The sequence below is a fragment of the Lampetra planeri genome, chromosome 26 (genome assembly GCF_965212315.1).
Source record: "Lampetra planeri chromosome 26, kcLamPlan1.2.h2, whole genome shotgun sequence".
Classification (NCBI taxonomy): domain Eukaryota; kingdom Metazoa; phylum Chordata; class Hyperoartia; order Petromyzontiformes; family Petromyzontidae; genus Lampetra; species Lampetra planeri.
Genome location: NC_136132.1, coordinates 7,732,634 through 7,759,699, shown reverse-complemented (window position 1 = coordinate 7,759,699; position 27,066 = coordinate 7,732,634). Strand labels below are relative to the sequence as shown.

Below are 27,066 nucleotides of genomic sequence, written 5' to 3'. Positions count from 1 at the left end.
ATGCACACTATATATAGTCATATATATTATATTCTTGGTTCTTTCGGTAAAGTCACGTAGAAGGGAAACAATAAAATAACAAAAACATAATACAATAAAATTCTCACGACGTTTCGAATGCAACACAAGCAATCATTAGAATTTTCTTGCTGTGGATTTCACACCTGATGACGATTGCCTGTTTAATATTTTCCTTATTTTATTGTTCCCTTCTACGCGACTTTACCGAAAGAACCAAGAATACGAATCTCTGCAGTCACGAAAGCTTTAAGTCATATATATTAGCAAGATATTTAGATGTTAAACATATAATCACTCCTGTTGGCTTCTGGGAGGGTAAGATAGGCTATTGTTATTACTACTACTCTGGGTGTCGTAGCGAAGAAACGAGGCCTTGCCGACTGAAGGACACTTGGAGGAGTGTCAGTGTGCACACTGGGAGTTGACATTGCCCAAGCCCCAACATGGTTGTGTTTTGCAGAAGTTGGTCAAGCTCGTTGGTCTGGATATCATCTCAAACAGGCACGAAGCTAGACCTATAGCTGCAGAGACACGTTCTGTCAGTGAGCACCTACTAGGGCTAGGACTGCACAAGCGGGGGATGTTGTGGCCAGGACCATATCAAGTCACCTTTGTTTTGCCATTGCTGATATTCCCACACCATAATAGGTTCTCATCTAGTACCAAATCAATCTCGGAGAGGTCCAGCACAGTTTCAGATTCCAGCTGCCACCGTTGCAATCCATGATAAGGAATCGAACCCAGGGCAGTGGTATGAAAGCAATGTGCTGTAATCACTGCACCACTGCCTCCCAGCAACACGAACTAGCAAACGCACACATGGTGCAGCGTGCACCGATGAACTACGAACAAGGGCTGGCGTTTCCAGCACCGTGCTTGTACACACACGTACACACACATACAGCGCACTGCCAACATCGCCGGCTCACGACGAGTCACTCACCCGTTGCTCTTCCACATCGCAGGTCTAGCGAGCGGCCGAGAGGGTCGGCAGGAAGGCAGCACGTCTCAAACGCTGCTCGCTGCTGTTGCTGTTGCTGCTGCTGCTGCTGAATCCTGATGCTGGCGCCCCACGGTGCGAGCCGTGCCGGCCCAACGGGACAGGTGAGCTGCAGCGGTCGTGCGGCCAGGAAGGCCGGGTGGTGGTGATGGTGGTGATGGTGGTGGAGCGAGCCGTGGTGAAGCTGCGCCGCCGCCGCCGCCGCCGCCGCCCCGGAGCCGCCGCCGCCGCCGCCGCAACGCAGCGGCCTCGGGGAATCTGGCGCCGTGGCCGTTTCGGCCAGCGACCAGATCTTGGCCTTGCAGGGCGGGTGCGGCGTGCGCTGCCGCCGGCGCCTCTCGTCCTCCGCCTCGGCCTCGACCTCCGCCGCCGCGACCGCGGCGGCCTCTGCGCGGCCGCCCTCGCGTGTCACGGGCGACGGGGGGGCCGGCGGGGACGCCGACGGCGCGCCGCGCTCGGCCTCCCCGGGCGGGCCCCTCCTCCGCGGCGGTTGGGGCGACCCCGCGGCCGTCGCGGCCACGGCGGCGTCCTCCGGCCCGCCCGGGTGCCGCTCGCCGGACGACCGCGCTCGGTCGCCGCCATCGCACCCCGCGTCCTCCGCCTCGCTCGCGTCCAGCTCAAAGTCCACCTCATCGTCGTCGTCGTCGTCCTCGTCGTCGTCCTCGTCATCGCCCCGCCCCCTGCCCCTCTCCGGGGTGCCGGCCCACGGGGAGCCGGCGTCTCCGCGTTGGCGCGCGGCCGCCCCCGCCGCCGCCGCCGCGGCGTCGCCCGACCGGCTCTCGGGCCGGCCGTCCCGGTCGGCGTCGCCGGGGGCCGGGGGGGCGCCGCCGTCGTCGTCGCGGCCCCAGGGCTCCCCATCCTCGTGGTCGCCGCTCTCCGGGCCCCGGCTCTCCTTCTTGAGGCGGCGGCGCGCGTTCGCGAACCACGTGGAGACCTGCGGCAGCGGCGGCGGCGCGGGCGGCACGGGAGGCGCGGTTAGAGCGGCGCGCTCGGAGGAGACACGGCGACGCGCTCGTCGTGACGGCGGGAAGCTTCGTTTGTCAGAATTCAACAACACGCCGCGATGTGCGGCATCGCACGCGTAAGCGTCCGCAGCCTTGTCCAGACCACCGGGTCAATAGAAGTGAACGTGCGGCCGGTTTGTTGTTGAGACCGCCAACTCAAAGTGTTGGCGAGGGCTATCGAGATACTCGCTGCACTTGAGGGATGGTGGCCCACTCTAGAGATTTGAACCCAGGATCTCAGCTGTGCTGACTCAGCACTTTGACCTTTGAGCCACCCAGCCATCAGACCTTCGACTACTAATTCGTCTAAATGGTTTCATAACCAGCAAATGAAGGGTGTGCGAGCACGCCAGGCTGTGGAGTCCTATGAAACCGTGTAACGTTGAGAAACGTGCACTGCAATTAACTCTTGTAATTCATTTGCTTTCCACAGCTGCGTTCAAATCGTGTGCAACTGTAACACTTAAAACTTGGGGCCGTTGCACAATGGACGGAAACGCAACCGAGCTGACGAGCGAGAGAGAGAGAGGGACACGCGTTTCATCTCGGCTTAACTGCACCCGTATCGAAAATTATAGGGGCGTCAGGAAAACTAATTTTCTCGTGGAAACTAAATATTAACCTTCTTAGGAAACGGTTACATGGTTGTCAAACTTGCAAGTGGATTGTTTTGTCTAGCCTTTGAGAGTTATCCCACCATGATTGTCTGAACACAATGTATAATTTACAAATTAAATAAAACGCGGTCATTCTCAAGCCACCAACGGCCGAAGGACTCGATCGTTTTCTTTCTTTCTTCTACTCATCATACTTTACTACTCTGGGCAATACATGCTCGGGAAGGGAAACGGAGCCCAGGACTGACCCCGGCGTCAATCGTCACTGGCGCTCACCTTGGCAAGGGATCAAACTTATGTCACCAAATTCGTAGTGACGGTGTCTCCCTATCCAAATGGGCAATCGGACAGTGGCTCACCTCCGCTGTCGACCCTGAGGCAGTTGTGGAAAATTCCACATTGCTGTGGTGGGTTCTAGTTGATCACCCGCATGCCTATTGGGGGTACCAGTTTTTCCATGGGACAGCCACCAATAATGTCCTCACACAGATGAGTATATATTGTAAACACATTCCTCCTGCTGCGGAGGGAGCTGGTAGGAACGTTGGGTTGCTCGGTCAATGGCCTGCAGGGTCAACGGCGGCGTGGCGTATTCCGCAAATATGCCCGAATGTGAGGGCGGGCACAAGCCGGCGTGAGTAGGTTAAACGTTGAGTTTTATAAGGGCACCACGGGGTGACCAACCCCTCCCCACCCAGCCCCACCCTCCCCACCCTCCCCACCCAGCCACTCCCCACCCTCCCCACCCAGCCACTCCCCACCCTCCCCTCTCCACCCAGCCCCACCCCTCCCATTTGCGAATTCAAGATTGCAACTTGAATTCGCAGTATTTCAATCGTCAGTTGGGTGTACACTACGGACTCTAATCTGTAATTAACCGCAAGAGGTAATTTGCGTAAAAATGTATAAGCCGCATTTTATTTTCTTGCGTACATTTTCGCAATGCGGTCTCTTTCAGATCATGCGCGTATATATACGCACCGTGTGAAATAGTGTTGACCGAAATTACTTTTAAAAGACGAAAACCCGAATAATAGCTGGACGTTTTACGTTTAAGAAAACTCTTCCAAAGGAATCATGTCGACTGAAATGTCCTTAAAGTCACATTGCAGGATGGGTTTTTATTGATATGTGGTGGTTACACACATCCATTATTATTCACTCGGAGAATGCGATATAGCTACAGTGTGACTGACATTTTGTTGCTTTAGGTATATTAATTAACCTTCATTACACACTAATACGTGTTAGTATTATTATAACTCAGCAACGCAATGCATGCAGTCTCACTCACACATGCCAGCACGTCATACGGAGCACAACGGACTCACTCCATGTCCATTGTACTTCATATAAATATTACCCATTTACTGTCATCCATGATTAGGAATCGAACACTCGCTAGCAAGTGTCTATTAAGGCCACAAACAAATCAAACACAATATATACAAATCAAAAACAATGTATCCTTACGCGCGTAATTTGGCGAGCGTAATTTGGTGCGCATGGCATCACGGCGCTTGCACCAGCCTAGGTGCACTTTGAGGTGATGTGAAGCATCAAAGGTTTTGCTAGCAGGAGGACACGGGACAGACCCTGGTGCCATGGGTTAACTGACTGAGATGAGTGGCAGATGCACCCCCTGTGCTCCCCACTGCGACAACTTTATGCGTTTTAGCCGCCGCCCGGTGCTCCGCTCGTTGTTGTGAGCTGCTCTCCGTTGTTGCTGGAGGACAACTGCCTCCAACTGCTCGGCAGCATCCCTTCACAAGCCCCCTTCACAGCTGACAGAAAACCCACTTGCACCACGTGGTGTGATGTGACCTGGCCGAGCAGTGGTGCGTTTGCTCATTGTCACAGGAGTTTGAGGTTCGAGCTCAGCAGGCTGCCCTGGTTAATACTGCCGGCGTACTAACCCTTGGTACCATGCACTGAATTGTTGTCGCGACGTTCGAAAAAAAAGTGTAGGCCATGTGTGCCGGCGTCAATATCCAAATTAGAAAATTGCTCCCGAATTGACTTTGATTAACACACCACAGAGCAACATTGACCGCGACTGTAAAACCACCGCGGTATGTGAAACAAAGCGCCTTTTGCAATCGCCTCAAGCTATAAGAACAACAAGTACTCATGTACTCGTCAAGAAGATGAAAAGCCCATCTCTTCTGTAGTCCGTGCAGACAAACACAAGCACCAAGACCCCCCCCCCCCCCCCACGTATAGCTTTAACAGACTGTTGGGGCACGGCACACACGTGGGCAAAGGTAGCCAGCACCGTGCCCAGCCCTAGAAAATACTTTTTGGGGCAAGTGCTGTTCGTGAGCACCACACCCCCACCCGCCTTTGTCTCCCCACTGGCGATGTTAACCTAGGGGAGGCCCAGGCCCAGTTCAGATAATCCATCACTGCTGTCGGCAGCGATTGGAAAACCGAACTTGGGTCACCGGGCGACCCAATGCGTGCTAACCGGCCGCTCCGCCGCGCGCTCTCTCTCTCAGCACCACCAACCTGGGTGAGCGTCATGCGCGTGATGATGGCCAGCATGATCTTCTCCCCCTTGCTGGGGTAGGGGTTCTTGCGGTGCTCGTTGAGCCAGGCCTTGAGGGTGCTCGTGCTCTCGCGCGTCGCGCTCTTGGGCCGCGACGGGTCTCCGATGCCGTAGGGGGCGTAGGGGGAGGCGGCCGCGTAGCCCCCGTAGAGGCTCACGCCGGGAGGCACGCAGGCCAGCATGGCGCCGTGCGGCTCCTTGAGCTCGTACGGCGAGCCCTGGACACACAACACAGGCGCTGTGAACACCAAGAGAGCCACAGGCGGACACGGGGGTGAACGGCCCTTACGCGGCAAACACGGCAGGGAAGGGGGCGACGCTGGCGGGGGCAGGGGGGGGTGAGGGGGGGGGGCGAGGGGGGGTTAGTGGGGCAGCCAACCAGACTCTGGCCCCAACATGAACTGGCCAACCGGGCAATATGTATGTTGAACTTATTTCGCACCGTACGTACCCAACAGCAGCGTTAACGCTCACATACCGTCAAACCGGACAATGTGTGTGTGTTGAACTTATTTCGCACCGTACATGCCCGACAACAGCTTTAACACGAACATTATCAATATCATAAAAAAAAAATTGGAATCAAAACATTTATATTTTGGAATATTAATTCATACTAAAGGAATCCGATGAGCTGTAAAGTTCTTTTTCACAGATGTCCAGTAACAAACTAACAAACTGACCGACCAGACACGAGTCCTAACCATAACAAACGAGTGGTCTGTTTTATATTCATCGTGCTTACATATGTATTGTTGTTGTTGTTGTGTTTACACTTGTATAGGGTACATGTAGGGTGTGCGTAGGTGCTGTGTTTGTAAAATGGGTCACATCTGTTTGGATGCAGCGCTAGTAACTGGGCTTTCAATCGTGAGCATAAAAGCCGACGGACTAGTCAGTCAACTCAGCCAAATCATCATCATCATCACCACCCTCCACAAGTATCATAAAGAGCACCCCATTGTTAGAAGTAAAAGGTGGTTGTCATGCTAACGATACACTTATCCATTCCATAATAATATTGTAAAGCCCAGTAAACCCACTGCTGGATGAATAACTTTCCAAGCCACGTTTGCCAAGGGGGTTGTTTGGACCATACGTCACCACGTAGGTTACTGTGAGTTGGTGAAGGGCATGGGGGGGGGGGGTGACCTGGTAGCGGTTCAGGTGTCTCTCGCACACGGATGTTCACCATGTCCGGTAATCAAACTCAAGCCGCCAGCGTCACAATGCAGTGCGCAATTCACGAACAGCGATGGAGTGTCAGCCAAGGATCTGAACGCGTCCGAGAGAGAGAGAGAGAGGACGCCAACCGTGGAGATGGAGCTGTGATCGCAGCTCGTGCGTGAGCGGCTCGGCAGGGTTTGACACCGCAGGATCGGGACCAGCAGCTTGGGGAGGAGGCCTTTGCGCAGCAGTGGATTGATACGGACGATATATTTGTATATATTTTAAAAAGTGATTTGTTTACCTTTCTCTCCTATCGTGTTTTTGTATTGCTTGTTGTTGTAACGTTCTGCACCCGCTCCTACTACTGGGCATCTGTGAACAAAATAGCTTCATAGCTCATCGGGTTCCTCCAGAGTAAAACGCGTTCCTTCGGAGTGGGCAGGTAGGAGCTTGGTTGGACAGACAAATATGCACGACAGACAAATAATCCCTGGTGGGAAGTGTGGAACCTGTTGTTCCTACCTGTATAAAATATTCTGATTCTGATAATGACGAGCCACTGCCTACCACCACCACCTACCACCACCACGCCCGACTCCAGCGATGTGGATTCTCAGCCACCGCCTCTCTGCGCCATCGACAGCCACTGCCACGCAACGCCCCGGCAGGAGAGGGCATCATAGGTAACGTCGAGTTTGAGAAGCGTGGTTTATTTTACAAGGGCACATCTTGTCTCGGCGGAATGAACAATGTTTTTACAAGTAGACTCGTGATTCTACTTACAAAAAAAAAGATACGAGCCGGAACAACTGCGTCAATCATGCCAATAACCGTAAACTGTTACGGCCACGTCAAGGCGTGTTGGTACAATATCTAACACCGGCGGCAAATTAAGCGATGGGCGTCGCATCCTTTCCCTCGGAGCAGAAGGCACGATAGACACACGCAGATTGTACTGTTACTCATTCTGTTTCGCAATTAACAATTGTTTAGAGTTTAACATTGTATGTTGAGCATGTACGTATGTTGAACTTCTTGCACGCCGTACGTAACCAACTGTGCTAATCAGAGGGGCGATAATGGTACCAATGCTGCTGACGATGGCGGTGCTGATGGTAGCGATGATGATGGCAGTGATGGTGAGGATGGTGCTGGTAGTGATGATGGTAGTGATGGTAGTGATGGTGATGATGGTGGTGCTGATGGTAGCGATGATGATGGTAGTGATGATGGTAGTGATGGTGAGGATGGTGCTAGTGCTGGTAGTGATGATGGTAGTGATGGTAGTGATGGTGAGGATTGGCTTTGACTTGCCCCCCCATCTAAGTATTTTTCCACGCACCCCTCCTTAAAAATGTTCACGCTCGAGTGTTGCATAGAATGTTTAGCACTTTTTTAAAAGTATAGTGATGCTGCTCCCCCACCATAGAAACGTGGAATTTCCCACCACTGACTTCAAGGCCACCGATATAACCGACATGAGTTGTGCCCCACGCACGTCTTGAGCGGGGAGACACACGATCATGTTTGGAGCCGACAGATCGCAGGGTGCGCAAGCCCAAGCCAAATACGGAGGTTCCGAGACGCAACGAGGCGAAACACGCCAAGGTGATAGGTGCCGCGGTGGCGAGATGTTAACTACCTCGCCTGGTATACAGGAGGGCGTGGGTTCGATCCCGACCCTGACGCCTGTTGTATATATGGAGTGTACATGTTCTCTCTCTCTCTCCGTGGTCGCGTGGATTTTTCTCCTGGTCCTTCCGTCTTTCCCTCCACATTTAGAATCAACGTGCGTTCAAAGTATTTGCAATAGTCAGGTCACTTCTGATGAAGAGCTATGAAGTGAGCTCAGTGGGCCTTACCTGGCAACATTTTTTTAAATAGTTTTTATTTTGTTTAGTTCAAGTCATGAAACCGAACCTGCAATACCTGGTCTACCCCAGCAGAGTGCACATACAGACAAAGGGCCCTCGCTCTATAATTAAATCACAACGACGATGTCACCCTCCGTCTCAACGTTAACTTCACACTCTCGCAACGAGGTTTCTCGAAAGAGGCTTCGCTTCTGCCAGGGGCTGTCCGGGGGCGCTGAGCTCCAGATAATATTTCCTCTGTTGGAGTCTCGGTGCTGGGCTCCTCCACCTCACCAACTCGCATCGACCGGCGTGGTGAAGTATAGTCAAACGACCGACTCGGTGTGGGAAGCTCCTCATTTAGTAGTGGAATGACAAAGGCCTGGACATTATTGTTGTTGCTTTTTTTGTCCTTCGAACAGTGATCAATCAAAACAAGTAAAACAATTCAAAGTAAAATGTTAAATGTAAGTTGATAGCAAGTAGCCTAGCGTAACGTATTCAGCTTATCCCGACGAACATTTATTAAACCAAAATTAGAGCTCCTGCAAAGAGAAGCTGGGATAAGAGAGACCTAGAGCCTGTGGTTACGGAGATCATAATTGCTATCATTATAGTATTGTTATTATTACGATTTTGCAATACGGGAGCCAACGATTACAAGACTACACACACAGTGGCCTACTCTTGCAAATGAAGTCACAGGGTCTTAAGATATCCAAGCGCGTAATAGCCTGCTGGTTTTAAACGACGTCATGTAGCGTGATTGAGACTCGGGAACACAATGGCCTACATTTCAGTATTACCGAACGGCATTTCACAAGGACGCAGACTGTCTCCGGGTGGCAAACTGCAGCGGGTATCAAACCTTAGCATGCGCTCATGTCTGTTGGCACCCCTAAGTGTGGCAAATTCCACGTTTCTTTGGACGAGGGCCAGTGCATCCATTGGATTGCCACTGGTTGCCTTCCCACGAAGTGGTACTCGTTTAATTGACGTCCCCACACCTCCCCAGGAATTATGGTTTCAGTCGGCTCCCAACCTGGACTTGTGCTCGAAACCTTCTAATGACCGCGAGTCGCGCTCTCTCGTGCGGTAGTTATCATCAACCGTGTTCAAGCCACTGCTGGTTGAAGGCCTACCCATGCCGTTGTACTTGCAATAGACCCCGTCGCGTGCAGTAGTTGTACTCCGAGCACAATGTCGCACGGAATCCGTGGAATATTTTCCGGGTTGTTCCAACCCCCTCTCCCCGCACCAAACGCAAACCCGGTTGCTCCCGTCGAGACAAAAGTGTCTACGGCATAACGCGCAAGGTGCGGAAATATTTGACGGGGCTCAGCCTACAGGGCAGCTCCCGGCCGAAATTAAGCCTGCTGGCTTAACTAAAGCAAGGGCTTTGATGACGGCGATGATGACGACGATGCGACTTGACTTCGGCGTTCGGGTGTCGATTGTACGACAGCTTCGGGATCTAGCAGCAGGATAGGAAGCGATGGGCGAGGTGTGACGGCGTCAACGGCATTGGCCATGATGAACCGGAATTACTATAATCTCCAGTCGCTATCTCTTGAAATGTATGCGAATGCCTATGCGGTGTAATGCCGTACCGACCGCCATGCCAATGCAGTTTGAACACCGCATCAAGTTCCATCGCACCTCCGATTAGCACGGTTGGTTACGTGCGGTGCGAAAGACGTTCAACATACACACGTACAGACACTGACATAGCAACAATATGGTTAAATACATGCAAGTATTTAAACATATTTCATTTAAAACGTGTCATTATCCATTCAACAGATTTAAACTTGGACGTGTGATTTGCGCATACCATACGCTCGAGAGAGAGAGAGATTATCCATTCAACGCAGGTGTGTAGCGATCTATAAGTAAATGACCTATTTTGTAACATGACGTGCTTTTTCACATCGACAACATAGACGACTGCATATGCCACGGTTGAGCGAGCGTTAGCCTCAGTGATTAGCGTATTACGCGATCTCAACCCGGCCACCCAGAGTTCGACTCCGGGCCACGGCTGGCATCAGTGGCAATATCTGCACCGGTCAACGAATGCATAATTAAGTAGATAACTAAACATATCGGTACTGCCCTCAAATGGACGTTTTTAATTGAATACGTGCACAAAAAGTACACAACACAGGCATATTAGTTATACCGTCTTACATTGTTATATTTAGTCATACACACATGCATACGCAATCTTTGCACAGCAATGTTCTTCAATTACGATGTGGAAATTCACGTGTACGTACACACCTGCAACTCAGGCCTACAGTTATCTGGAGCACGTGATCACACTTACACATCAGCACACAAACACGATGTGCACCGCCCTGCGAACCAGGCGTCCTGAGCTCGAACCCTAAACACGGCGAACGTCAGTGGCGATTGACATCTGAACCGCTTTTAAAGAAGGGCTTCAAAGGCCGACGTGGCGTGGCGAAGCATTCATCCAGCAGTGGGTTGAACAAAAGGGCCGTGCACGATCGCATTCATTATTAATACGCGCGCGCGCACGCACAATCCGCGGCGCAATGGGTGATATCAATGCAGCGATGTGTAATTGTATACACGTAAATAGAACCATAGGAATATCTGCACAAGTACCGAGAGGCTGTTTCGGGCAAGTGCTACTCTTAGGTTTTTTACGGTAAAGTCACGTAGGTAAAAATAAATAATAAAAATAATGGAAATAAAATAATAAAGCAATATTTTTTTTTCAATTTTCTTTTTTACCTACGTGACTTTACCGAAAAAACCTAAGAGTATGAATCCTTGCAGTCACGAAAGCTTCAAATCTGGGACAAGTGCTATTCGCGAGCACCTGTGTATATTGCACACATACAAAGATACACAAAGACAAAGATACCCCGTATAGCTTTAACAGACTGTAGAGGCAAGTGCTGTTAGCGAGCACCTATAAAGGCCGGCACGGCACACGAGGGCGTGGGTAGCCAACACTACGCCCGGCCGCCTTTGTCTCCCTACAAAGATGCACTTACCACTCATGCATATTTTCATACGTACATATACAGTACACGAAAAATGCATGTACACATACCGTACACACGACGGCGCATAAACCCCCCTCGCTTATCCGCGCCGTTTAATTGTTCAATAAGCTCACCCTTATCAAGTATTCATGCATTAAGAGTGGCGGGTGATAATAATATTATTATTACCACCATGATTACAATATACCACGACACGCGCACACTGGGCCACGGCGAATCGGGTTATTGTACAACAGCTCCTTCCTGTCGATCCACTGCTGGATGACCCCCCCCCCCCCAATCAGAACGACAGAGTTATTTTACCATTCTGACAAACGCCGGTCAGTGAAGGAATTGGTCATTGTTCAAACACCGACGAAGAACAGCAGCAACAACAACAACAACCCCTCTGCTTAGACCCGAAAGATCACCCAGAGAGAGAGATAGAGAGAGGCGAGTTTGGTTTGCGAGCACCTATTAATGTCCATCACGGTGCACTCAAGGATTTGGAGTCGCCAGGAACTCCATGGCCACCCCACCCTGGCCACATTTGTCCTGAACACTGACCACACGGCTATATCGCAACTCGCATTCATCTTCATTTTTGTTAGGGCTAAGTCCACCCAGGGGAGAATCTCGGGGGATTATCTGGGCGGGTTTTGTTTTGTACTGCACGCGCCGCTGCTGATGCGTTCTTATAATAGCCAGAGGTATCGAATTCCATACGTCGCATGTACAGGTCCCATATATGTCCACACAAACCATATATGTCCACACAAACCATATATGTACACACAAACCATATATGCACACACAAACGTACTCAACCGTAACCAGTACGACCACAGTACATAAACACATACACGACGCGTGGCGAGTGTTAGCGCCCTGGCAATAGGTGAGCCAGTTACACCCAAAGTTCGATTCCGAGGCCACGGTTCACATCAGTGGCAAGCGATAGTTACGCCCCGTCTGTCTGTCTGTCTGCCTGGGCTCTTTGCCCCGAGTCTTCACCAAACCCCCTCTGGACCAGCGTGGTGAAGTATGGTCAAGCAACCCCGGTTGCAGAATAACGACGACGGGTGGGAGAGGGGGGCTTCATCCAGCAGTAGATAATGGACAGAGGCGGATGGCAATTTTAACGCACACACATGCGTGGCGATTGGAACATCAATACAGGTACACGCATATACGTACACACGTATGCACAAAACACGTGTAAACCTATAAGTCCACATACACATGTAAACACTGCAATGTATACACTTTTAGACAACGCATGGCTTACGTACAATCTTACTGCTGTACAAACACAAACACATAGCGTACATAAACATACAAAACGATACGCGCATTAACATACGTGTACAGTACGTATACAGTGCATGTCATTCCACTGCTGGATGAGAGCCTCCCCACGACTTTGCGGGACCGTGCGGGACTATCTGACCATACTTCACCACACTGGTCGGTTACAGCACACGCGTGTACATCCGATTACAATTGCACGCACCCCATCGCATAGCCTTAGGAGGGCTGTCGGTGCTCGTCATAGCGATCACCCGACGCACACGTCTTTGTCTCCCCAATGCCGATCGCTTACACACCGCACCGGCTATCTTCATTTAAGGCCGAGTCGACCTAGGGCAGGCCCAGCACCGGTTAGACAACGCCACGGATGATAGCCCCCCCCCCCCCCCCCCCGGGCAGGAATCGAACTCGTGGGGTTCGGGTTCGTAGCGCGGTGCGGCTAACCACCGCAAAGTCAAAGATTCCCCGTATAGCCTCGACAGACTTTTGGGGGCAAGTGCTGTTAGCGTGCGGCACCTATGAAGGTCGGAACGGCACAAGGGGGGGGGGGCGGCGAGGAACCACGCCCGGACGCCTTTGTCTCCCCCAGTGGCCATGTTTGCACAGCGCACCAGGTACTCAGTTGAGGCCGAGTCGACTTAGGGGAGGCCCAGGACCGGTTCAGATAATCGTCACCGGTGTTAGCGGCCGTGAGTGGGTTAGCGCGCTAACCGCTGTGCCACCGCTCCTTCTCCACACAGCCGCGTGTGTGTGTGTATATATGCATGCATGGCACCGCTGCCATTTATCAAGATGAGAGTTGACGTCTCGATGTGTTAAACGTAAGGAGGAAACATTATTTTTCCAAAACCGCCAACACGAGCGGGGATTAACCTCGCGCCGTACTGCGGCGGCGTTAGGGTCTGCGCGAGCCACAGAAATCTCGCATCCCGCGCTGCTGCGTGCGTGCCGTGCGCGAATCATCAAGTCATTGGCTGCGTACAACGCCCAACAACATCATCATCCATCGGCCACGGTCTCAATCCACCGCTGGGTGAAGAAGGACCTCCTCCCCAAGCCGCCGCAGCAGCAGCAGCAAAACTCTCACGATGCTTGCGATGCACCCGGTCATCACTCGCCCGAACGACACGGCGAGCATGATTTACTCGCTCCGTCTCCACGTTCGCTGTTCGGTGTTGCGACCGTCCTCTCGAACGCGTTCAATCCCCTCGACTTGCCGAGTCGGTGTCGGGGGTGCACTCGGGAGCGGTCGCAACTTCCCGTCCGCGGAGGTGGCATTGAAATGACCCGCCTCTTAATTTCGTAGTAAAATCCGTGGAAGTGTCCGAGACTCGCCACGACGTTTCCGAGTTTCTGATGACGTTTGGCGCGTGATCCTTTAGTTCACAGGGGATGTCTTCACGCGATCGACTTTCATCGAGATTTTATACAGGCGACCCCACGCGCGATTTCATCGCTGTATATGCCTACACGTACAATTCACTGTCGTAGAAAAAAATATATATTACAGCGACTGCGAACGCTTATTCACAAATATCTATGAACATGACTTCAATGGAGAGGTGTTTTAGTACAGCACATCAAAAGTACACTTTAATTCTCTATGCGCTCATGTATCGATACTTGTGTTGCACTCAAGTGACTGCTACTCGGCTTCATATATAGATCTATTTAAGCGGGGCTCACACGCGAGCTTTTACAGATGGTTGAGATTCATGACAATACCTGGGCCACGCATTCGACTACGAATCGCTAGAAACTCCGTTTCACCTTTGTATGTATCGCCGTGACGTGTGGTGCGTATACTGTCAGTAGTCGTCAGTGGCACCCCACCCGCTTTCATAGACGTTGACAGACCTCTCTACTCGTGGTCAGAGAAAAAATCAAAACAACAAAACCTGAGGCCACTGTTATATCGCCCACACCACCAGGCGTTGCACTTATACCGTATGCTTCGGATTATAAGACGCACTGCACCTCCCCCCTACCCCACTATGCCCCCTCTATGCAAAAGCAATGTGTGGGGTGCGTGCCCAGATGAATATCGCTTTTTATTGACACCGGCCACAAAGTTTGGAGGTGCGTCTAAAACCCAACCATCACAGGCGTGCGCCGTTCCTGGCCTTTCAAAAGGTGCTCGCTAACAGCACTTGCCCCAACAGTCTGTTACAGGCTACACGCTGGGGGAGAGAGAGAGCGAGGGGAGAGGGGTTGTTGTCCTTGAGACCTGCAGTGTACTCGAAGACGAATCGGTCAAGTCTGGAAGATCGAGCGAGTCCTCGACACGGAAGGAATGTGTCAGAGTTTTGTTTGTTTGTTTGTTCAGTTTTGTTTCGCGTGCTTGTGCGCCACAGTCCCTCGCACACACAAACAAACTCTTCAACGCGAGTCCACGGAGGCGGAGGGTGTCGCTCTAATAGGAATTCAATGAAGGGGGCCCTGGTTAAGACATCAAGCTTATTGGTTTTGCGAATGTTCCTCCTCCCGACAGGGCCTCTGCGCCGCTGGGCATTCATTTGGGTTCGGCCTTTCTGCGCAGATATTTCACACGATTTAAATACAAGGGGGGGGGGGAGGGGGGATGAGAGTGGTGGCGCAGTGGTTAGCGCACCGCGCTCTGTGCCTGGCGACCAGCAATGAATAACGAATCCTTTAACTTTTGTCTTTCCAGATCAACAAGACAAAAATCTTAAGTCTTTTTATTTTTGTACACAACCCATCGGCCGTATGGCCTTCTGGGAGTTGCATCTCATCAACAGCATCGGTTAAATACAAGCAAACTTTCGACGATGCATGAGATTCGTATTATAATATGAAAATCAAACATTCCAAACGTTCCCGATCCACCAATTAAATGCCTCCTCACGCCATGCCTGCAATTATGGTGTTTTGTCGGACCATACTTCACCACGCTGGTCAGTGCGGGTTTGTGAAGGAGGCGGGCAGAATACAATGTTGATATCACGCGCACCGCTGAGAATAGAAATCGGTTTGTCCGGGCCCATCGTGCTGCGTGCTAACCACTGCACCACCTCTCAAAGCCGACATCCGCGTGACGTGATGCTAACACGGGGGACTCGACTCCACGCGATCTTGTAACGCAAACGACACACGGTACACATCCCTACAGTTTTGGAGGGGAATTATAATTAATTATAATAGGAGTGGTGGCGCAGTGGTTAGCGCACCGCGCTATGAACCCGGTCAAACAGAGTTCGATTCCCACGCCCACGGCTGACATCAGTGGCGAGCGATATCCGGTGGCGAGGAATGGCCAAACCCTCCCACCCCCCCCCCCCCATAGTACAGCATTAGGATGGCCTTCATCCAGCAGTGGAGTGACAAAGGGGCGTCATGTGTAGCTGTTCTCACACGCCGGGTGGGTACCGCTTGACGTGTACAACAAGCCGATGTCGCAATGTAGTCCCACCTATTGCTTTAATATAGCCACGCGTGCGTGCGTGTGTGCGCTGTGCGTGTGTGCGTTGTGTGCGCGCGTGTGTGGGTTAATTAGAGGGGAGCGGCGGTGTAGTGGTGGCTAAGTGCACTGTGCTACACACCCGGCTAACCGAATTCGATTACCGCCTACGGCGAACATCGGCGGCGAAGTTCTGAACCGGCCCTAAGACGCTCCCCTAGGTCGACTCAGCCGGGCGTAGGCCTCGTCACGCCACACCCCTGTGCCCCGAAATAGGTGCTCGCTAATAGCATTTGTCCTGACAATCTGAAAAGGCGAAACACGCGGGGATCCGTTGTGTTTAGTAATGATCTAACGCGCTCTTAGGAATAGGAAGAAAATAATGTGTAACCCATGTTCGTTGTGTAGTTTTCAATGCGCATCGCGTGATCGTGAGATATTTCGGCGGCTTGGGGAGGCCTTCATCCAGCAGTGGATTGAGTATGGATGACGATGAGATGTGAAAAGTAATACAATAACCCTTTACTATGTCGAATGATAATGATCTCGTTCGATTTTCTTCATTTAATTGTGCTTATTGTACGAATTTTAACATTTGCGTGGGAGATCTTTTAAGCGAAATACGGTCAATCAAAACGATGATTTCGTTTCAATTGTATTCAAAAGACAAGCATTGAATGTTTAGCCTTGTGGGTTGTTAGCGAGCACCTGTTCAGTCTGAAACCACACACCGGGTACACAGTACACGCCTACAAAAGCCCAACATTTATCATCTTAAATATGTGTATAGAAACAAAAATGTAAACAAATATTGACTTTTACTTTTTTTCAATCGTGCTTTGTCAAGCGCAAGTCGGTCCCATAATTACGGAACGCCAAACGGCCAGTAACCAGCAGCACTATTATAATAGCTCGCGAAATGTATATTAATACGTTGAGAAAAAAACAGGTTTGAATGAAGACAAGCACAACACATCACACGTGTCACAAAAAAGACAAATCTATGTAACGTGTTTCACCAAGCTTACGCGTATTGTACGCAAAGACTGCGTCAATCGCGTTCACATTTAACATTAATTCGAATATTGCATCAAAATATAATAATTGGTTTCTATATAAACACCATCGGTTATGTTTTCGTTGTATTGCGATACAAATGTAGTTACGCATTCTGCCCTTTCAGCGAATATATATATGTAAATTCTAAACAACAACAAACAACGATTCATATTGCAGCCGAATAATTACAAAAGGAACCAAAAATACACAAACATAGATCGACGTTTCGCCCCGTATAGACTGTCGAGATAGATACAGCACAGTACTGTTGTGAGGTGGGAACGAAAAACACACACACACGAGTGTAGACTGCACGTACACACATATACTGTATATATATATATATTTGGTTTTAATTGTAGGGTTTAGTTGCCAACACTGGAATTATATCCCACTCAAAGATCTGGGAGGAGTAATGCGCGAATTATTTACGACTTAATAATCCGATTATTGCGCAAACTATCTGTATTAAAACAGGTATCTGAAAATATAACGAACACGCACGTATACATAGTTAAAACCATATAATATACACGCACACACCGCGCACAAATACATTGATTTATACTGTAATGTTTTCTTTATCTGCGTTTAACATAACACGGTAGATGACAGTATTTATTAGAAGTTCGCCGACTGCTGAATCGCATGCGGTTGTTTTCACACGAACCGTGCATTTTATACGACACGCGATTTGAAACGTAGAGTGACTCAGCCTCGTGAAGTGTGTCGCGTCAACGCATTTTGTTGCGCATTTTTTCGTCGTCCCTTGCAAAACACGCGATCACTTTAAATCGCAACCTCGCACGAAGCGAGACGAACTCAACCTGGCCAAACCCGCGAGATTTATTTGGTATCTTTCTCGAGGCGAACGAGTTCGATTCCGGCTCACGTCCAGGTACCGGTGGCGTATAACTGAACCGGTTTCTGGGTCTCCCCCGAGATCGGCTCAGCCTCGAATGAGTAACGTGGTGTCGCGTGGAAACATCTCCACTGGGGAGACAAAGGCGGCCGGGCGTGGTTCTGGCCACCCGGCAGCTCATGCTATAGGGGGGGGGATCTTTATCCTTTGGGCGTATTGGTACATCGCAAGATCGCCAGAGCTGGCAGCGACAGTTCGGGGGAGGCCTGGGGGGGGGGCATTCATCCAGCAGTGGATTGGCCATGGCTACTGCTGATAATGATGACCAGATAATTATTGTCGTAACTATTTTTGTGGTTTTAATACCCGCACGTGAATACGCAACGTGGGGAAATAAAACTTCGACGCAAATTGCTCCCCGTAATGTTGCTGGGCTCACGCATGCCGTCGTGCGCACACGCGAATGGATATATGCGACGCATGCCAAACGCTTAAATTGTAACGAAATCAACAACAACATATATTTAATACTCCCCCTCGCTTTATTTAAATCATACCGCGTTTATTTAAGACTCAATGAGACGCACGCAAACGAACGCGTAATTTACGTAAACAAAATTAGGTGAAAAAATAAAATTAAACACCGGCGTCAAATGTTCAACGTGTGTGTGTGTACACTGTGAGCAAAGCAGTGGCACGCAGCGTGTGCGCTTTATAGGAACACGAAACGTCAGGACGCGTTCTGTACGATTACCACAATTTAACTTGTACCGGTCAAACAGCCCCTCGTCTTCACATTCACCATTTCATATTATTGACTAATAAACTGTTCCTTACGTTCCAGTAGAGTAGGTGGGCTATAGAGTATACGCGTGTGTGTATGTGTGTGTACACACACGCGTATCGCGTTACATAACGCGACCTATGGCCAATACACGTCGCCTCCTCGACACTAAATCCGCGTTGCCTCCCCGCTGCGATGCACGCGTGCCACGTGGGAGCGTCCGTCTGTCTGGGGGGTGGGAAGGCGGTAGCCTAGTGGTTACCCGCACTGTGCCGTACGAACACAGCGGGGCCCAAGATTCGATTCCGGCGGCGAATATCGGAACTGGTCCTTGATCTGACCTCCTCCCGCCACCCTTCGCCTAGGTCGACTCAGACTTAAAGGGAGCGTGTGGCTGAGACAAAGGCATCCGGGCGTGGTTCTGATCACATGACCCCTTCGTGCATCGTTCCGGCCTTAATGGGTGCTCACTAACAGCGCTTTCCCCAACAGTCTAAGCCATATACGGCATCTGGGTATGTGTGCGTAATATGTGTGTGTGTGTATCTGTATTTTGAATGTGCGTGTGTATAACTATATGTATGTCCCTACACTGCGTGCACGTATCTTCTGTACTATCTGTAGAGATAGGCACACGTGTGTACCGTATCGGTACGTGCGCGCTTCTGCGTGTGTGCATGTATGCGTGTATGTATGTAGCTACGCGTGCATGTTCGCGTACGTTATTGTGCGCATCTAGATACGTATCAGTATGCGTGCGCGCGTGTGTATGTGCAATATACACGGCTGTGTACGCCACGCGCGTGTGGGGGCATGTGTGTGGATGTATGTCTTTGTGTATGTAATGTGTCTATTGTGTACCTTATGTGTCGATTGTGGGGAGCGGTAGCCCAGTGGTTAGCGCACTACCCTACGAGTATCTGAACAGGTCCTGGGCCTCTCCCCTAGGTCGACTAAGCCTCAAATGAGTACCTGGTGCGATGTGTAAACATCGCCACTGGGGGAGACAAAGGCGGTCGGGAGTGGTGCTGACCACCCACCTCCTCGTGTGCCGTGTCGGCTTTCATAGGCGTTCGCTAACAACGCTTGCCCCAACAGTCTGTTAAGGCTATGGGGGGGGGGTCGTTGTCGTTATGTATGTGTGTAGTGTGTGTGTGGTGTGTGTGTGTCAAGATTAACTAAGATTAGTGTGGAAGCGCTTCCGACACGGCCAGGGGTGGAAGAGGAGGAGGCGGAGGGGGGAGGCACAGCGCGGTTGACGCAGCGCGCGCGGACGTCAGCAGCGGCGGGAGTCGCTGTGCGACTTGAAGCGCAATTAATTGACTCGCGAGCACAATGCTGCATTGTGCTCGCGAGTGTGTAAGGTTATGTACACATTATAATCATAGCGCGTGCAAGCGCCACGCGTGCGTGCGCAGAGTGGGGAGCGGTAGCGAAGCGATCAGCGCGCTGCGCTACGAAACCCGCTCACGGGCAGACGACAGCGATGGATCATCCGAACCGGTCCTGGGGCCTACCCCTAGGTCAACTAAGCCTCAAATTAGTAGCCGGTGCGAGATGTAAACATTGGCCCCAGTCCGTTAAAGGCGGTACGAGGGAGGTGCGTCTTAGTGATCGTTGCGCGGAGCGGCGCGCGTTCTACGATACCCGCTCCAAGGGCGCGAGATTCGCGACGAAATATCTGAACAGGACCCGGCGCCTTTCGCTAGGTCGACTGGGCCTTAACATGTACCTCTCCACACCACAACCCTCGTGCGCTCTAACAACTCTCCTTGCTTTGCTTGAGGTGCTCGCTAACAGCACTTGCCCCAGAAATCCCTGAAGGCTATAGGAGCATCTTTGCGTGTGCTAGTTATTCACAGTCGGTCTAAGTGTCAATGACCTACCCTTTGGCAACACACACTCACCCGTGGTGCCATGTACACGAGACGCACGCTACACGTACAACGCACAACTATACGGTCCAGGCACATAGATCTACAATCCGTTTGTCGATCCACTGCTGGATGAGTGTCTCCTCCCCACGCCGCTGCCGCACGGGTAGCGGAGATTTATTTGACCATACTTCACCGCGGTGGTCACTGCGGCTTGGTGAAGGCTCACAGCGGAGACGTGTGAGAAGTACAGTACAATAATTAGATCACATACACGTGTACTCGTATACAGATGCGTTTCGCTCGTTTGACGCATATACAATGCACACACGTATTTAAAGTAGAAATGTATCACGCATTACAATGTACACTTGCCTACACTATCAAATACAGCGTGACACATACATACCATGTGGTACACACACGAAATATGTAAAATATACCGGTAAAGTTATATCAACTGCTAGTTGATGTATATGTGTAGTTGGTTATTCAAACGCATCACCCGTTTACCGTAGTTTTTGTTTCGCATTAATATCAAAAATTATATTTATATATTAATAATAAAAAAATAAAAATAGTGCACGTAAAATACGCACAAATACACCACACAACAATTGATACTAAATCGCACACATTGGTATACAGTACATACACACAAAGACCAAGTTTCCCCGTGTAGCCTGTAACAGACTGTTGGGGCAAGTGCTGTTAGCGAGCACTTATGAAGGCCGGCACGGCACACGAGGGGGGGGGGGTGGTTGGTGGCCGTCACCACTCCCGACCGCCTTTGTCTCCCCAGCGGCGATGTTTGCACACAGCCCCAGGTACTCATTTAAGGCCGAGTCGACGTACACACACACCACAAAACACACACGCGCGCGCTTCATACGCGGTCGTTAATAATGTCATTCATTCACAACTCTATTCTAGCATATCATGCCAATGTCCAGGGATGTCAGATGCCAATGTCCAGTTGTGCTGGCCACGACGAAAGGACTTCCCTTCTCGAGACAAGAATTCGTGTAGTTTTTGTTTCCTACCGATCCGGACATTGTGTTACAACGACTTTTGTAATGTGAACAAAAATTGCTTTGAGACCCCCCCCCCCCTCCCAGTGTTTATTGATTCCGAGGAAGTGAATACGAACAAACTCGACCGTATCCCACAGATACAATCCGATTCGTCGAACCGAAGCACCCATTTTTACACGGACGTGTAAACACGCCAGTGTGTGCGTATACGCAGAGTTATATTCGCATAATCCACAAGGATAAATTATACTTTTGGGTAATGTATGATATAGGTTCTGTGTATGCGTGCGTGCGAAGCTGAGTTACGTAGTGACCACGTACACCGACACGTTTAGCACACGCAGTGCACACAGACAATCTGGCGTAATCCACACGCATGAATAATACAATAATACGTGTGGAAGCATGATATTAGTTACGCTGTATGTGTGTACGTATGCTGTTTATATAATACACACGTTTATATATAAAGATGCATGTACAGGTTGTGATACGTATATGTATATTTACTGCAGGCATGTGTGTGTGCATCTTTATATCACGGTTCAAATGTACTTTTTAGAAATTTGGATGCACGATGAACCCCCCCGATGCATACATTTTCAAATACACAGATTGCGTTGTTTACGCTCACGAACACAACATACAGCCTTGCACCACACGCCCTGCTGCCTTTGTCTCCCCAGTGGCGACGTTTACAACACCGGACCGGGTACTAATTTGAGGCTGAGTCGACCTAGGGGAGGCCCAGGTCCGGTTCAGATAATCGTTGGCCGTGAGCGGGAATTGAACTCGGGTCGCCGGGTTCGTAGCGCAGCGCGCCAAAAGCACTACACTACCGCCCCCCCCCCACACACGTACACACACACACACACAGTCACACGTACACACACACACACAGACAATCACACGTACACACACACACAGACAATCACACGTACACACACACACACACACAGTCACACGTACACACACACACACAGAGTCACACGTACACACACACACACAGACAATCACACGTACACACACACGCGCATGTGTAAATGTGTACGGCTTGGCTGATGCGCGTGGGAATGCAGCATTGCCAATGCGTAAACAAAACACTTTGTGTTCTGCTGCTGACACACATGACAAAGGTGTGCAATTACACATCTTATAATTCACATATGTTCCTGCTCACGGTAACATACACGGCATATCGTCTATCATAATACAACAACGCGATTTAAATGTATTGCATGTACAAAAAACAAACTGTAGTGGTGCATCATCATTATTATTTAGCACCCGCAACTGGATTTAATTCTTAATTCGCCCTACAAAGCTGACCAGCGCGGTGAAGTATGGACAAATGACCCCCACGATTCGCATGGCGTGACTTTACCGAAAGAACCAAAGAGTAATTCCTGCAGTCACGAAAGCTCCAAATTAAGATTTGTCCCTCCTCATCCAGCAGTGGATTGACAACACGGGTGGTAAATATATTACAACATCCTATTAATTAATCACTCTTTGTCCTGTATTATACACGCGGTGTATATAAAATATATATATATACCGTGCGAGATAGATCAATCGCGTACACATATACGTACATCAACATTATGTAACTCGATACATTATATAATGATGATGCTGTACGCTATGCGCTCCCGTAACCTCCTACGTTTCGTGACACGGCATTGATGTTAACACACTGGCATGGCCGTGTTCGTGTGAACGCTAAATCATTTTACAGCCAATTGTCTGTGCTGTGCGAAATCTGTGGATCGTCAAGCCCGTCAGTTTTTCCACGTGCGCGGCGCTATGCACGGGATTAGCAGGAAACAAACTGTGGGTCCGGTGAGTGTATTCAATTAATGTGCGTGCGAGTATGGTGACGGCACTTGCCCCGACAATCTGTTAAGGCTATACGGGGGATCTGTGTCTTTGTACGTACAGGTGAGTTTGAGTATATCGCCTGGTTTGATTCGACAAGGAAGCGGGCATGCGTTGTCGTGTCCACGGTTGACATGGTTAACAAAAGCCGCATTATTCGCTCACTCGCGACGCAACTCGTTCGATCACTCATTCACTCACTCAGATTCGCCATCGATCATTCACTCACTGGCTCGCTCGCTCGCCCGCCAGTGAATTTGCTCATTCAACCCCCCCCCCCCCCCAAGAATTCACTCACCCGTTCTCACAATTCACTCCCCCCCTTTTTTCCTGCCAATCATCCACTCACTCACTCGTTCGCTGTCACTCATCTACTAACTCGTTCGCCAACCCATTCCATTCGTTCTTCAATTCGTTCGCTCGGTCGTGCAACCGCCGTTACTAGAACTCGCGCATAGAGACAAAGATCACCCGTATAGCCGTGGCACACTGTTCGGACAAGTGCTTAGAGCTAGCACATATCAAGGCCGCAACGGCACGTCACGCGATGGGGTGGGCACACCCGACCGCCTTTGTCTCCCTCGCGGCGATGTTTACACACCGCACTAGGTACTCATTTGCGGCCGAGTCGACCTAATTCGAGTACACACACGCGACACCGAACGCATGTACGCGCACTCGGTCATTTACGATTCTAGTCCACACTCCATTAGCAATGAATAATCACATCTGCCTCGCACGTGAACACACTCGCTCATCCCCTCGCAAACTCATCCTCGACGTAGTTAGTGCACTCGATAATTTACACGCATATACGCGTACACTCGCTCTTGCTATTTCACCCACGAACTCAATTGCTCACCAATTCGCTTGCTAATTTACGCGCAAACATGATCATCCATGCGCTCGTCCAGTGATCAATACTCTAACCCATTAACTCACCAACGCTAACGCGATCCTTTGCTCACTCACTCTATCTCACGAATCCACACACGCGCCCATCTGCCGGCTCACTTAATCAGCCATTCGCTTCCCTTCCCACCCATCAACTCACACTAATACCTCACCCACACTCATTCATCCACTAAACTCATCGATGGGCTTACCCACTCGCACACTTACCCATATATTCACTCGATCACTCGTCCATCCACCCACTCTCACTCATCTACCCAGAATGCAACTCACTCGCTCGTCCATCCATTTACCAGCTCGGTTTGCTCATTAATTCACTCAACAACTCGTTCACTCACTCAACTGAACCATTCACCCACTGCCTAACCCTTTCCCTCCCCCACCACTTAATTCCGTCAACTACAAACTATCTCACTCACACGCTCGTTGACCTACCTTACTCATTCACTCACCCACCATCAACTCGCTCACTCATCCAAATGTTCAATCGCCTATTCATCGACTCATTCGCTCACCATCCACTCATCAAGAACCAAACCCATCAACTTGCCCACCAGCTTACTCCATAACCACTCCCGTCAACTCAATCTTTAACTCCCCAACTCATCAATTAAATCACTCGTGCACTAACCAACTCACGCTCGCATCAACTCACTAACAACTCAACTAATCATTCAGCAACTTACTTAGTAACTCACCTAACTCACCAGGTCACTCATCTACCATCTCACCAACGCACTCACCTTCCCTCCAACTCACTCACCCACTCACCATCTCTCACTCACATAATCACACTCCCATCAACTAACTTACTCGGGTACAAACTCTCCCACTCACTCGCGTATCCACCGACTCACCCGGGTATCCCCTCGATTATCTACTCCCTCACCAACTCAACCACACACTAACTAAACCACTCACTCACTAACCAACCCCCTTATCCACCAACTAAACCACTCACTCATCAACTCACCCACCCAATCCCTTACTTGCTCATCCACTCACTCACTCAACCGCTCACTCATTAACTCACCCACCCAATCGCTCACTCGCTCAGCCACTCTCTCATCCACCAAACTCAGCCACTAACTCATTAAACCCACTCGACCAACTCGCTCACCCACCGACTCACTCACCAACTCACCCATCCCTTCAAACGCACGCACGCACGCACGGACCCAACCCACCCACCCACCAGATGCGGGAACAGCCCCAGGTCGGCGCCTCCGATGGGCCCGGCTGCCGGGTAGGACATGTAGTAGCCATGCGCGCCGTACGAGCCCGCCGCGTACAGGCTGAGCAGAGAGGTCGGCGGAGGAGGAGGCGCGGGCGCCGAAGCCGGCGGGATCGGGTGGTGCTGATGCTGGTGATGGTGGTGGTGATGATGGTGGGATGGCTGCGCGGGGTTCTGCGGCTGAGACGACGGCCGGACGGGCGAAGGAGGAGACGTGGCCGACACCACGGCGGCGGGAGGAGGAGGAGGCAGAGGCAGCGGCAGTCTGTCGGCGATGCCGGCCAGTCCCGCGTAAAGCGAGGGAGGAGAGCCGGGCTGCTGTACAAATCGGAGCTGATATCCTTGCTGCTGTTGCTGTGAGAAGGCCATGTTCTTCTATGCGCGGATGACCGCCTCGGTATTCGACTTGATCGTTGTCACACTCTTTAAAGAGCCCACGCCGACGATACGCACGCACGCACGCACCGAGTTGTCGGCAAAGTCGTGTTGGCGCAAAGCGCGACGTTTATCTTGGGCAGCGCGTCTCGCTTTTGTTCGCGTACTCGGCAGCAGCTGTTGGCGGCAGCTTGGAAGAGGTTGCTTCTGTTCAGGCGTTCGCCTCGCTTTCGTTGCCTTGTTGGAAAAAAGCAAAAGTGCCCGCCAGAGGGGAAGGAAAAAAAATGACAAGTCCAGATGATCTTAGGTGCTGTAGTGTCGTCGTAGTGTTTACAGAACGCGTTCTCTTCGTGTAGTCTACAGCACGCCGAGTGGACTCACTCTAGGCTAATCTCGATGTAGCTTCTCTCTCTCTCGCTGCGTGTTCTGATCAAACTTTAATACGCGTTCCGCAGGTGAACGCAATCTCGCAACGACACTCGCTACCCATGCACTGGGGGCTCTAACAACAACAACAGCAGCAGCAGTAGTAGCAGCACGGCGCGCAGCGTGCCACACGCACGGGTACCACACCACTCGCAACAGCACCGCCTAGGCACCAGCAGCACAGTAGCAATGTAAAGTGTTCCTTTAAGATTCCGTTTAGCGCGCTGTGACGGCCTCGCTGTAGGCGATATTGATTTCTGGAGGAGGTCGTGAAAGGTCTCAGCAGGTCGGCGGAGATTATTAGTTTTGTCGGGGAATGACGAAGTCCTGTTGGCGTAGCTTCTCCCTCCCCTCTCTCGCTCTCCCCTCCCCTCGTCTCTCTCTCTCCTCCCTCCCACTCCTCTCTCTCTCTCTCCGCCCTCTCTCCTCCCTCCCCTTCTCTCTCTCCCTCCCCTCCCCTATCTCCCTCCTCTCCGCGCTCTCCACTCCCAAGCGTTCCTCGCTCGCTCTGTCACTCCACCCTCTCTTCCCTCTCTCGCTCGCTCGCTCCACCACCACCGCCCGCGCGCTCTCTCTCTCTCTATCTCCTGCCTCGACTCGGGTCTATTCTCGTCTTTAGATTTGTTAACACGCCCCTCAGATTGTCTTAGTTCGGTGTGTAAG

General features: G+C 50.9%; 1 protein-coding gene across 1 annotated transcript in view; it reads right to left on the bottom strand.

Moving 5' to 3' along the window:
* LOC144727800 (uncharacterized) overlaps positions 1-26,768 on the bottom strand; it is a 33,072-nt gene extending 6,304 nt beyond the window's left edge. The window contains exons 1-3 of the mRNA XM_078606911.1: positions 25,564-26,768; positions 5,151-5,408; positions 965-1,955 (exon numbers count right to left, since the gene is read on the bottom strand). Of these exons, the coding sequence (XP_078463037.1) occupies positions 965-1,955; positions 5,151-5,408; positions 25,564-25,971 (1,657 nt within the window). The 5' untranslated portion in view covers positions 25,972-26,768. The remainder of the gene's footprint in view (positions 1-964; positions 1,956-5,150; positions 5,409-25,563) is intronic.
* Between the last annotated feature and the right edge of the window lie 298 nt (positions 26,769-27,066).